Source organism: Argentina silus, assembly GCF_951799395.1.
Source record: "Argentina silus genome assembly, chromosome: 12".
Taxonomy (NCBI): domain Eukaryota; kingdom Metazoa; phylum Chordata; class Actinopteri; order Argentiniformes; family Argentinidae; genus Argentina; species Argentina silus.
Genome location: NC_139666.1, coordinates 11,483,832 through 11,496,437, shown reverse-complemented (window position 1 = coordinate 11,496,437; position 12,606 = coordinate 11,483,832). Strand labels below are relative to the sequence as shown.

Below are 12,606 nucleotides of genomic sequence, written 5' to 3'. Positions count from 1 at the left end.
GTATCCAGAAAAGTCTATTCATCACAGTGATCTGAACAAGTGGGGCAATGTAATGGCAAAGAGGTTTTAAATTGAAAACCATAACGCTCATTAGCCCAACACTCAACATCAGTGGCAATCAGAAGCTGCATTAACCACAAGAGGGTGCCTGAACAAAATTACATCTGTAAATTGATTTGACTAAATAGAAGAATAGTCAGATGCATCAGATGCGTATAAATGCATATTTTGATCCAGTTGAAATCTAACCTCTGTGCCTAAAACTAAAAATTTTCATCAGGTACATTTCAATGTGGTTAGAATAAGCACTACCACAAAAACGTAAAAGTTTGTATCAATGACTATAATACACATTTACTGTATTCTTCAGGAGAAAACAGGAGAACATTTGAATCATGACATTGAAGAATATCAACAATAAAGATGACAATCATTTGAGCAATGTACAAAATCATTTTATTTTATTGTGAAGTGCTTCAAAACCAACATGTCTTCAGGTAAAAGCTTTGACAACAGATACTCAGAAAAAAAGAGAATCCTTTTCTGGTTGGCCTTATGAAAAGAAAGGATTTCCTCTCCAGAAGGGGTGGTGTTCTTATCACCTGTGAATGATTAACAATCACTAAATCTCACACAGCGTGATTACACACATGGGACACAGAGTGGGCCTTCACAACCAGTTGCAGCCTGCTCATCCTCTACTGTACAACTATCAACATCAGTGGAAAAGAGGAGGACCAGGGGGGATCCGTTACCGCAGGGCTGGCCAACCTCATCCACAGATGACCAGTGTGTGGGTGCAGGGTTTCGTTCTAACCAAGCAGTAACACACCAGATTCAACTATTCGACTCATCAGAGCCTTCAATCAAGAAAAGACTGATTGGTGGAATCAGGGGTGTTAGTGCTTGATCGGCGCAAAAACCTACCACAACACAGGCCGTCTGCGGATGAGACTAGCCACTCCTGTGTTGGAGGGGTAGATCAGGCCTGTGCTAGCCTCTCGATGACTCTCCTGTACTCCCCCAGGACCTCCTGGTAGCTCTTCTCCAGCTCCTCATGCTGCAGCTGGGTGTCCATCTGACTTATGTGGGAGGCCAGCTCCTCAGGCCTCAAACACTTCATCATCTTGGTCAGCTCCCTCTGGTTCTTCTGCACACAGAAAAAGAACACATGCATTGGTCAGTGTACTGCTTCTGTCAAGTCTGTGGGTTCCAATACCAAACTGACGGGGAATTACGGTTTACTTGTTTGTTTGTTTTTTTATTTGATATACTACGCCACAATTGGGAGCAGAACATCTCACAGAATGCATATGTAAGTCAGTACTAGATATTTTGCTTATTTCACTGACCAGATCAATTTAATAACTAACACATATTGTTCTTCATATTGCAGACCAGACTGCATCTCATCAGTGCCTAACACCAATAGTCACAGTGGGGAGGGGGAAAGGAGTCTGTAATTGAGTCTGCAGGAGTGCTGAAAGGTTCTGGACATGGACCAAGATTCCACACATGTATTTGGGGCCAGTACAGAAACGTGCATTTGCATGTGCACGCGCGCACACACACAACCCACTATGACACACAGACACAACACCTACCTCACTGTGACACACACACACCTACCTCACTGTGACACACACACACACACACACACCTACCTCACTGTGACACACACACACACACACACCTCACTGTCACACACACACACACACACACACACACACACACACACACACACACACACACACTCCCAAGGGAATCAGGGTAAGAGAAGCCAGAGTTCGGCAGAGATGTGTAATCCCCCACACATTCACGAAGCGGAGGGCTCTGCCATTCAACTAACTCTAAACCAAACCTCCCCAAGTAAAAAAATACCCTGCATCTGGCCACCAGATCTCTCTTCCCTGCTCTCCCAAGGAATTCCTACTTCCTTTTTCACCACATACTTTTTTCCTCCTCAGATATTGCTTTTTTTTTTTTTTTTTTTCCCCAGAACTGTGGTTCCACTGCTGACAGCAATCCTCTAATGGTGGGTATGCTGGGTTACAATGGGAAACTCAAATATGAAATGTCAAAAGCAAGTTGTGCATATTGAGCAAGAATGTTATGCAAATCAATATTATGTTGTAAAGAAACACAGTGATTCATAGTTTCAATGAACTAGCTTTACACTTGTAAGATAAAACTTCAGCTTTACACTTTTTTTTTTTTTTTTGAAGACTGGAAGGAAGCAATTTTAAGATGCTGGAGTTTTATGCAAGGGTTTGGTAGAATATTACTGTTTGCCTGATTAAACTTCAAAGCACAGTAATAGTCCTAATATGAAATTACAAGGCTTTTTGGCGAGCGGAATTGTGTGTTGCTGTTAGCAACCTACTTTCACATAAATTACTCCTATTCAAACAAGTGTCATTATGCAGGATTAGCATGTCATTGGGAGAAGTGAATCCTGGGCTAACAACCATGGCCGACCAGCATGCACGAGTGCATCTCCAATAATAAGTCTTTTGGGATTCCATACATCATCCAACTGAAAAATGATCTTTCCTCTGAATCTGAGCAAAGCCATGCCACATACGTAACAGCAACAATAAGTACCGTAGATCCAAGTTGATAAAGTGTGTGACAAATTGTGGCTATTTCCTGTTAGCTGTGTAATAATACAGTTACGTAATAATCATAGTAGTAATATCAGTGGAGTAGCTGCATTGCCATGTTTACTTAGGGTTACCGCGGAGACTATATATACACTGAAAAATGTATGCACTCACTGCAATGTAAGTCACTCTGGATAAAAGCGTCAGCTAAATGGCATATATTATCATGAGCCTCAGATTTTTTGTACTGTTGATGAGGTAGTAATTAGTCTTACTGGTGTAAACCTATACATCGTGTGCATTCTATAGTGTACAGTGTAGTGAGGCCTTCATCCTGCCACACAGAAAAGGAAGGGGATTAACACTCTTATCACACACAAAGGGCAGAATGTGGCAAGTTGGAGAAGAGGAGCATTATTTAGCATTTTGATCACCAGCACACAGCCTTTGTGGAAACTGATCAGGAGATGAACGTTCTAGCAGATGGTGTTTGGCCTCATTCTTAGTTGACATACTGTACCTTATATGGGCCAAAGAGCCTCTTTTTCACTTCCAAGCGGTATGCTTTTGATTTTGTCTCATCACTCATGTCTGTCATCCTCAGGCGAAGGATTTCATACACTCGTCTTGCATGTTTCTGAGGGGGCAAAAAACAAGAGAAGGCCCAGGTTGTTAATGCTTTCAAGAAACCATACCATCTACCCCCATGAGGACCTATTGAACATGGAATAAAAGACTGAGTTAATTCCTAAGGTGGCTTCAGGTTTGGTTGGGTTACTCAGGACCATCTAGTACATAATGCTCAGCGTAGTCCAAGCTTCATGAAGGAGCCATGGTAAGGTGAGAAAGCAAGCATTTATTCTCTCCATGCCATGGGCATCCGGCTGTGGTAGTCATCTGTACATGCAAGGGGGATTCAGGGAACTGCTGATATAATTGGGACTGCTAAATGGTGTAAGAGCAGCAGGAGAAACCCATTCAGGGACCACTCTGAAGGGAACGTATGGGGTGAATGTCAACCTCTTATATAACAGACATTTTTCCCCGTTTAGAGTCAAGCCTTATGAGTTAATCAGTGAGTTTGACCATCAATGGTTTTCTGAAAGGGAAAAAGATTCTCAAAAAAACCCAACTTAACTACTGTGACCGTCTACCTTGTTTATTTTCAGTTTGTCCCGAGCCTCTGAGACCATGTCTTCGCTGAAGCCCAGAGGCAGCTTGTCTTTAGAGAATGACGGCAGTTCTTGGCAGAGCTTGACCAAGACGTAGTCCCTCAGCTTCACGTAGCTCTCTGAGGGGTCCTCAGCTGAAAAAAAATACAAAATTCTAAGTAAAATAATTCTACAATTGTTGGGATATGACTCTAGCAGCATGTTGCTAGCCTATTATGCTAGCTACAACTGCTTGAAGAGACGTATTTCCAACCACATTTCAGAGAATTCAGTGCAAAGCAGCAGTGAGAGGAGTTAAACCCATGGGATAAGACATCCTCCTAGCAGGAGCCTTCCTTCCATGTCTCTTTTCAATGTAGAGAAGTTACACAAACAAATAGAGTGAGATAGACACAGTGTTCACAAGAAATAATCGAAAGGCCGTTAAATGAGCACTTTTAGAGAGTGAAGAACAAAAGTGGTATCAACTGATAAACAAAACACAAAGTAACAAATGACTCACCTATTGCCTTTTTAAAAGCACTGCTGAGAAGGAATCATATGTAATATTTTATCCCATCAATATTGAAGCTCTTTTGCTAAATGTAGATGTGGAGAGGCCCCTCTTAGGTAGATATACAAACACTCCTCTAGATAAATGTCTCTGTATTTTTTGTAATAATGGATGCACTGAAACTGAAGCTCATGCTCTGCTTAACTGTGGGTTTTACAATGACATTAGGGATGATCCCTTTCTTCAACTGTCCAGCCAAAATGGGTATTTTAATGGTCTTGATGATAACAATGAAGCGTGTGAAAAGGTATCTGCTAAAAGTAATGTAAATGCTTGTGCCAAAGCCTGCCATCTTAATCTGCAACGTAGGTGTTTCCTTATAAATGCCTGTCAGTTTAGATTTTAAATATTGTATTTTTGGTTTGTATACATGTGTATAGATTAGGTATTGTATTATTTATATATATATATAGATAGATAGAAATGACATAGATTATGTATTGTATTTATAGTACAGTGTCTCAAAACTTTGAGTGGTCCACAATGTGCTCTGTAAATAAACTATCCATCTATCATGAAAAAGGTTGCCTCTGCATAGGTGAATGAAGACACGTGTTTATTTGTATGAAACTGGTTTCTGCAGGACTAAGTACAAGTGGGACACCATGTTTTGTTTACCAATGAGCTTCTGAGAGGTGAAATATTACAAGTATGATTTCAGTTTCATGTAAAACATCAGTGGAGTATCAACTAATGAGCTTTTGTACTGCCTACACACACACACACCTGTAATGTCCTGCACTTTAGGCAGTGTAAAGTAGAACCTGTGTACTGCCTCCAGCAGCTGAGCTCCATGACCCTCTCCTTGGAACGGTGGCAGGATCAGCATTTGACTGGTTAGAGGAAAGACAGACACATTTAAATATAAATAATTAAATCAAATAATAAATAAAAGGCTAATACCCAATTCAAAATAGTGTGGAATCAGTACAACTAAATAATTGGCATCAAGGGAGAAGCTCTATTCACTTGATTGTAACAAACGCAATAGATTGTTATCATGTCATGTTCATCAATATATCAAACAAAATGCTTATTTACAGCCAAAACCTTTTTTCTTTAACAGATACCGATCACTATGGCTTCAATATGAAACAGAATGGTGTTGGATGGTTGGATACATAAGCCAGTAATTTAAGATTTTTTTTTAGGACAAGGAAGACAGAAATGTATAATTTTCCTCTCCTTTTTGGTATAAAAGAATGGGAAGGCACGTGCTACCCTAGCAATTACCTTACACGTGGTCGGGTTTTGTCTGGGTACACATAGTAATTATAAACTGTCATGTAGCCAACAGTTGCGAAGAGAGTCTCCCCATCCTTATTGTACTTCTCAAATCTGCAGATAAAACACAAAGGCAAGCAGGTCAATTACAGGCACACTCCCATGCGGCATCCATTTTATCCTCTCCATTCTCTTGCCCCCTTTTTCAGTGTCAGCATGCTGGAGCAGCCAGGCCCGATTGGTACACCTGCCACAACCTGAATACATTATGCACTTAATTGGAGGACTGCAACTTAGAAGAGGAGGGGGGGGGGCAGAGGGGGATAGAGCCCCTCCAAATCACTTCAGTCCATTTGCCCATTGTCAGGATTAATAGGTGCCAGGGTAAAGAAAACACTGGCAGAGGCTCTTTTTACTGTTGGAGACGTCATTCAGTGTTTCAAAAGACAACAGGATTCAATTCAGCTCTGCCCTGGAAAAAAAAACTGAAAAGGCCTTTGGATACAAAGGGGGCTCTTGCCAGATCAACAATTCTTCCATATACAGGGGGAAAATATAATCAAACTGGCTTGGTAATTGGTGGCGAGCACCTCAAAGGGGGCCATTGTTTTTCAATGACACAAGGGTTCGGGGAGAGTGACGTTGGTTAAGGAGGGCACTTACACAAGAAAGAAGTCCCAACGATCGTCGTCCACGTCGATGAAGCTGGCGGTCTCAATGAACCACATGAGGAAGGTCTGCAGACGCTCGTGGTACTCTCGGAATCCCGGGCAGGAGAGGTCAACCTGGTGTACAGGTGCAATATACAGTCTGAGGAAACTGTCTGATTGTATGCATGTTTTATTTTGAGTAATGCCAGAGCTTGGTTACGTATGTACAAGACCAATTCCCTTTCGAGTGGTCAATAAAATATCAAATAATCCTATCTATTTATTTATGAACTGACAAATAAGCAACCGACCTCTTTTACATCAAATGAATGCGCAAATCATACAGGTTGCATGGATAGTACTGATATCTGTACAATCATACAATAAAGGAAAATAGATATGCTTCAGAACTAAGCATTAACATCTGTACCTTGTGAATCTGATACGTGAGATCTTCCCCCGCCTCCTCGTTGTGGACTTTGTACGTGTGAAGCAGGGTGCCGAAGGGTTTGAAGTTGGCCTCTTTCTCCAACAATGAGATGAAGTCGTCCGTGTTACAGCTGAACCCAGCAGGAATGATCTCCCGGATCTTCCCTTCAACGTCATCAGGCTGTGCAGAGAAATAGTGTGTTTACTGCAGTTTGACACACAAACAGCATCTTGTAAATTTGGGCTAGTATTTACACGGATAGAAACATTCTTCTCCCAATGTATTTTAATGTCTGGTCAGTGAAGTTTTTGCCCGCAGGAGAGAATTATATTCTAATTCTAGAATACATGTACAGAATGTGCTGTCTTTAAATACAGAATACAAGAGATTATAGACATGAAAAATACGTTTTTGACAAAACTTGCTTTTGAGGATAGAATGTGGCAATCAGGAAACTTTTTTGCTAAAAAGCGCAAAATTTTAATTTGGTCCCTTCCACTGCATGTGTAATCACTAACAAAAAAAATAAGTTCCTATTGTTCTGTCATTAGGCCATGCTTCAGTCCTGATTGACAGAGAACAGGAGGAATTAAAGCGGAAGAATACATATTTTTTGTGCCACAAAAAGGAAAAAAACATTAAGCAATTAAGACTGTCAGCTGAGCTGAGAGGAAAGCCCCCCCCCTCCCAACCCCTTGGTGAAAGAGCACTTAATTCAATACATTTACTACTTATGTTAAACCATGAATATTTGATGAAGTCCCCACAATAACACATTTCTGCTTCTCACTGGGCAATAACATTTAATGAATTGATCTGAACTTAACAAACCTTGGGCACCCATAATAGGCCTCTCCTCTAATCCTGGTGAGCGAACTCAATCAAATGAATTTGCCCCCCAATTCAAAGAGCCTGGGGGACAAAGTGCCCCTCCTCCTGGACTTTTTACTCAGTAGAATGTGTGGTTAGTTCAGCTGTAATGTTTGCATTGTATCCATTTCCACAAGGATTGACATGAGAACACTTTGTATTAACTTGCTCAGCAGCCCTTTCACACCATTTACATGTGTGATGGGCATTTGTTCTGTACCTAGACTCTTGCTGCTCGGCATTGAAAACAGGGAAATGAAGAAGGCCTGAACAAAATGCACTACAAAAGGCTAATACAACACACTGCTAATTCCCCTCCTTTCAGACATCAGCTAATATCCAACTGGAAGTAATGCACCTGCAGCTGAATGCCACTTCACCATTGTAATTGTTCAACTGCATTTCTGAGGAATAAGGAGCATGCATAAAAGGCCATGGACAAACAAGTCATATTGTCCCTCCACTCTCCTATATACTGGACGCTAAATTGCACAACCCTACAGAATAGAGGCCTTAGTTCAGTTTAGATATGACTTAACAATGTATCTTTAGAACTTTTTGTGAAACATGAATGCCTTTTATCTTCAGGAAAGAATTGCCAATGTGTACATATCTAATTTAGTGTGGTCTAAATGTTTTTGAGGTAGAAATCCTGAGACAGAACATTATATCAGATCATGTTGTCTTCGCAATTCCTGATTCTTTGCTCTTTTCCATTTCCAACAGCAAAAAAAAAAAATGAACATGAAAACAGAACACTGAGACACCAAATTTATTTTGTATACAAATGATCTCCATTGGCAGTGTTTTTGGCAGCAAAACAAGTCATCCTGGCCCTGATATAAGACAAAATATATTATTTCACTCACAATATGTCATACACTGACTGATGCCTGCCTCTGATTTCTACTAGCTGGTACAGTACTGCGAGAAACAATAACAGAATACCAAAACAATGTCCACTGTATGAAGTCCATCATTATTGTGTTTGGCTGGTTTAAGGGTAAATGTGATCACTAACAAGAGTCTCCCATTAGAGCAGCAGCTGCATGCTGAACTCTGTCCCACAGCTCCCCTCCTCTCTGACTCTCACCAGCTGCACTGCAGCCAAACACAGTGAGCATGTACTCACAGACAAACACTCTTCAGATGCAGTCTGAACTCTGCTGCTCCCTAACTCTCTACCTCTACACCAGCTGCACTACCCTTAACGAGGTGACCACTTGGGCCGTGGGGTCACTATGCTAAACATTCAGTCCTGGCAGGCAGTCATCATCACTGTACATTCTTCAGCCTTTCATCTAAGCACTATTTAGCTTGTCAAAAGAGGCTAGTCCTTCTATAATTTTCAATTGACAATACAGAAGTATTGAAATTAAATTAAAACAAATTAAATAAATAAATAAAGTCTACTGAAAATGCTGTTATGTGGTTATAGCCTACATGTTGAAATAATGTGTTCTATTAAAACAACTAGAGAAAGGGTATTTACTCGTTATTTTCATTGATTTCAATTAAAAAATCTAATAGTTACTTCATCAAATAGAGTAACTGCAAATAGAAACTTGCTAGATATCACAACAAAACAACCAAATATTGGGCTGTGGTTCAGAACTGGATATTGAGTTAATTCTGGGGACTAGGCCTAGACCTTATTCCTAACTTCAGGGATACATTTCCCTCCAACCCGCACTTACGGGATACCCCACCAGGATGAATTCCACTTCCTGCTGACTCAATCACAGCGCTACTAAAATCAATGCCTGAGCCAAGACCCCCCCAAAACAAAACCTTTAAAAGGCCTTCCCTCTGAGAAGGATAGGATTAGTGTACTCACTATTGTAGGCTGGGATTAGTCTGACAAAACATGAGATCTCTTACATATCTGCTGCACAATAAGACCACTCAGAGAGAGTGAACTCCATTAAGCCCAGAGACAATCTCAAGGCGCAAAGTAGCCCCTAGGACAGACAGAAGCTCATCCCTATTCAAAACAGGCTGGGAAACTGGACATGTTTCACACAAAAAGACATGAGTGGACCACAGCCAACATCTTATTATGTAGTTGGATCCATGTTACTGATTTAGATTTGAATAATAAAAACAGGATTTCAAATTTACCTCCACGCAGTCAAATGTTTCAGTGACCTTAGCAGAGTATTTCACTTTGAAGAGGGTACTCAGGTTTCCAGCACTGTAGTACAGCTGTATCTGAAGGCCTTTGTATCCGAAAGCCACCTCACTGACAAGAAAAACATATACAGTGTACAGTACATGACTTTGTATTCAGAGAACACAGTTTCTCTCAACACTCATGCAACATGTGTTTTTCTGAAGTGGAGCAGGATTCACACAGACCTGGTGTGATTGGCTTAATCAGGACATGTACTCACTCATCACCATAAAGCTGGTGGCTGTACTCTGGGCGGAACGTTGTGCTTTCATCTTCCACATCCTCTGGAAAACGGACTGAGAGAGATGATGGCAATTGTTAATTCTTTGAGCAAAAGAATCCACATAATTCAACCTAGCTATCAAAGATTGGATTGTGACACACCATTTGACAGCTCATTGTCTGATTATCTACTGTATGAACTTTATACTATCCAGTATTCTGTGTCTCAACAACATCCAAGGGCCAAAATGATGACAAATAACATGCATAGAACTTGAATGAAACAAACCTAGCTTTAAACATATGGCTTCATTGGTGTCACATTTGTACTCTGCCAGCTTCTTCTCCATTGCGTTCACTCCTGTTAGGTGAAAATAACAGATCATAATGTCTTCTGGACACAACAGAATCATCCATTCTGAGTTAGCTAGCTAGCTAGCCCTTATTTATCAGTCAGGACATTTGACAGTAGGCCTATCTTGTTTACACTGCTAGCTTGATTTGCTAGCTAATGCAAATGGAAGCTTAGTTTGAGCCACTACTGCGTAACATTAGCTAGCTAACAGTACATCTGTCAAACACACCATCAGTTAACTCGCTATGAATCACACACCAGGCGCGCGCGCGTGTGTGTGTGTGTGTGTGTACACACACACACACACACACACACACACACACACACACACACACACACACACACACACACACACACACACACACACACACACACACACACACACACACACACACACACCATATCATATCATATCATATCATATCATATCATTTCATATCATATCATATCATATCATTTCACACCATATCACACCATATCATATCATATCATATCATATCTGCTATTGGGATTAGAATGGTACTTGTCTTTCCTGCATATTAGTAGCTAGCAAGCTAATATGCAGGCTAACAGGCTAAACCAGCTAAAGTAGCTAGCTTGTTGTTGTCCAGGCAGTGACAGTTCTGAATTTCCCTTGACAGCAACAGTTACGTCGTTCTCACATTCAAACAGAAGAGGACAACTGTCGTAACACACTCTAATATATAATATGACAGGACTTTTATAAAGTTAAACCATTTGTATTTTCATTTGTTACTTACCCGCCATTTCTGCACACTGCATCTGTGTTGTCACAAGCTAAACACCCGCGGAATACAGAGCACTTCCTATTTGCCCATGTGTTTCCGCCACAGCTCCTGTATACGGAAGAAAACCAGTAGTTCTCTCATTGTGCTGAAATATCTTTGATCGTTGGCATACCAGAAGGGAATCTGTAATGTCAGGTGTTACAGTCTTTATATTACTAATTAGTACAGGATTGAAGGAATGTTGTCAAATTATAGGGATGAATATCATTTCAACTGATTATTCTATAAATTAGGGGAAGTTGTATACATTACAGGTAAATCATCTGATGTAGCCTAATATCAAGATTAAAATCTCAAATTTCCCTGATAAGAAGAATTAATTCATCTTTAGGGTCGGGGAATAGGCTGTACAGTATTATCAATTGTGTTGACAAGAGCTCCATAAGATCAGTTGTTGAAGTGTTTCAAAGGTTTACAATTTTAGTAATTGTGCTAGATAGGAGCCTGATCGTTACTATTCTTTGACATAAGAGTATATAAATACATAGCTCTATTTTTATTACAGAGTAATAGATGTTTAACTTGGAGGACTTCTATTTCCATTCTGCCTTGTATAATTCCTTTTGATTTAGAATAACTCAAGGAGCAGGACTTTGAAGGCTACAGTCCAGAATCAAGTGAAATATGTTTACTTAACATTAACTGAAGTGCAGTGAAAGTTCATCAGCTTGAAGTAATTCAGTTGGAAGTCAACAAGCAGTTAGTTAGAGAACAGCAAAATCTTCTTTGACTATTCTAGGCTTAAGCACTCCTTCAAACGACTGTGCCAGGAGTAGGCCTATGTGTTGGACTCAACACATAGTGAATAAAACATTCAATATGATTCTCCAGTAAGGAGCATTTACTTCTTATATCATCTGAGAATATCCCCATGGATAAAGAACATAAAATAACTGTCACAAATACTTTCTCTAAGTGAGAAGTACTCTTGCCATAAACAAAATTGATCCTTAAAATGTCCCAATGTGACAGTCCACTGCAGACTTAAATGAAGAATTTGAACCTTGAAAATCGGCCCCGAAAAGTGGATTATAGTACAGTGATAGTTCAATAAAATAAACGGGCTCTCTGGGGGAGAGTGCTCCGGCTGAACAGCACACTGAGCTGTGGTAATGCTGTGCTATCATCCCTGCCATGGCAATTCTGTCCTCCAGGTGCACCAATGAATGACCCACACAGTCATGTTTAAGCCACTATAGTTTTACCCTTACCTACTACTCTGACACCACTAGATTATCCCTATCCTAAATACAATGCCCTTTGTCGTCTCTTGCAATGTTTCAAGGTATATGTCAGTTAGGAGGCAAGACATGCAGCTTGATCTCTAACCTTTTATAAATACTTCTAGTGGATGTAGTATTTCCTTTCCCATACAGAAATGCAGTGGTATTATGTATGAAGAGATATTGACACCAACAAATAACATGTCAGACAAATTGCCTCCTCAATTATTGTATTCACTCATTGTTCAAGAAAATAATAAGTCTCCCAAATGTTAATTCATCTACTTCACAGTATATCCCTTCACTGTACCAGAAATGTATT

General features: G+C 40.3%; 1 protein-coding gene across 1 annotated transcript; it reads right to left on the bottom strand.

Annotated features, from left to right (window-relative positions):
• Positions 1–433: 433 nt before the first annotated feature.
• On the bottom strand, positions 434–11,060 carry hat1 (histone acetyltransferase 1). The gene is made up of 11 exons (XM_083681635.1): positions 11,014–11,060; positions 10,187–10,258; positions 9,896–9,971; positions 9,624–9,744; positions 6,633–6,812; positions 6,216–6,337; positions 5,562–5,666; positions 5,055–5,161; positions 3,758–3,909; positions 3,124–3,240; positions 434–1,150 (listed from the first exon to the last, which is right to left on the bottom strand). The coding sequence occupies exons 1-11, from the start codon at positions 11,033–11,035 to the stop codon at positions 983–985; spliced, it is 1,242 nt and encodes a 413-aa protein (XP_083537761.1). The 5' UTR covers positions 11,036–11,060; the 3' UTR covers positions 434–982.
• Positions 11,061–12,606: the final 1,546 nt, after the last annotated feature.

Coding starts and splice junctions, on each gene's coding strand:
- hat1 (XM_083681635.1), bottom strand. CDS start 11,035: ATGCAGTGTGCAGAAATGGCGG. Junction 6,338..6,632: donor TCACGTATCAGATTCACAAG/GTACAGATGTTA, acceptor CCTGTACACCAG/GTTGACCTCTCCTGCCCGGG. Junction 5,667..6,215: donor CGTTGGGACTTCTTTCTTGT/GTAAGTGCCCTC, acceptor TTTTATCTGCAG/ATTTGAGAAGTACAATAAGG.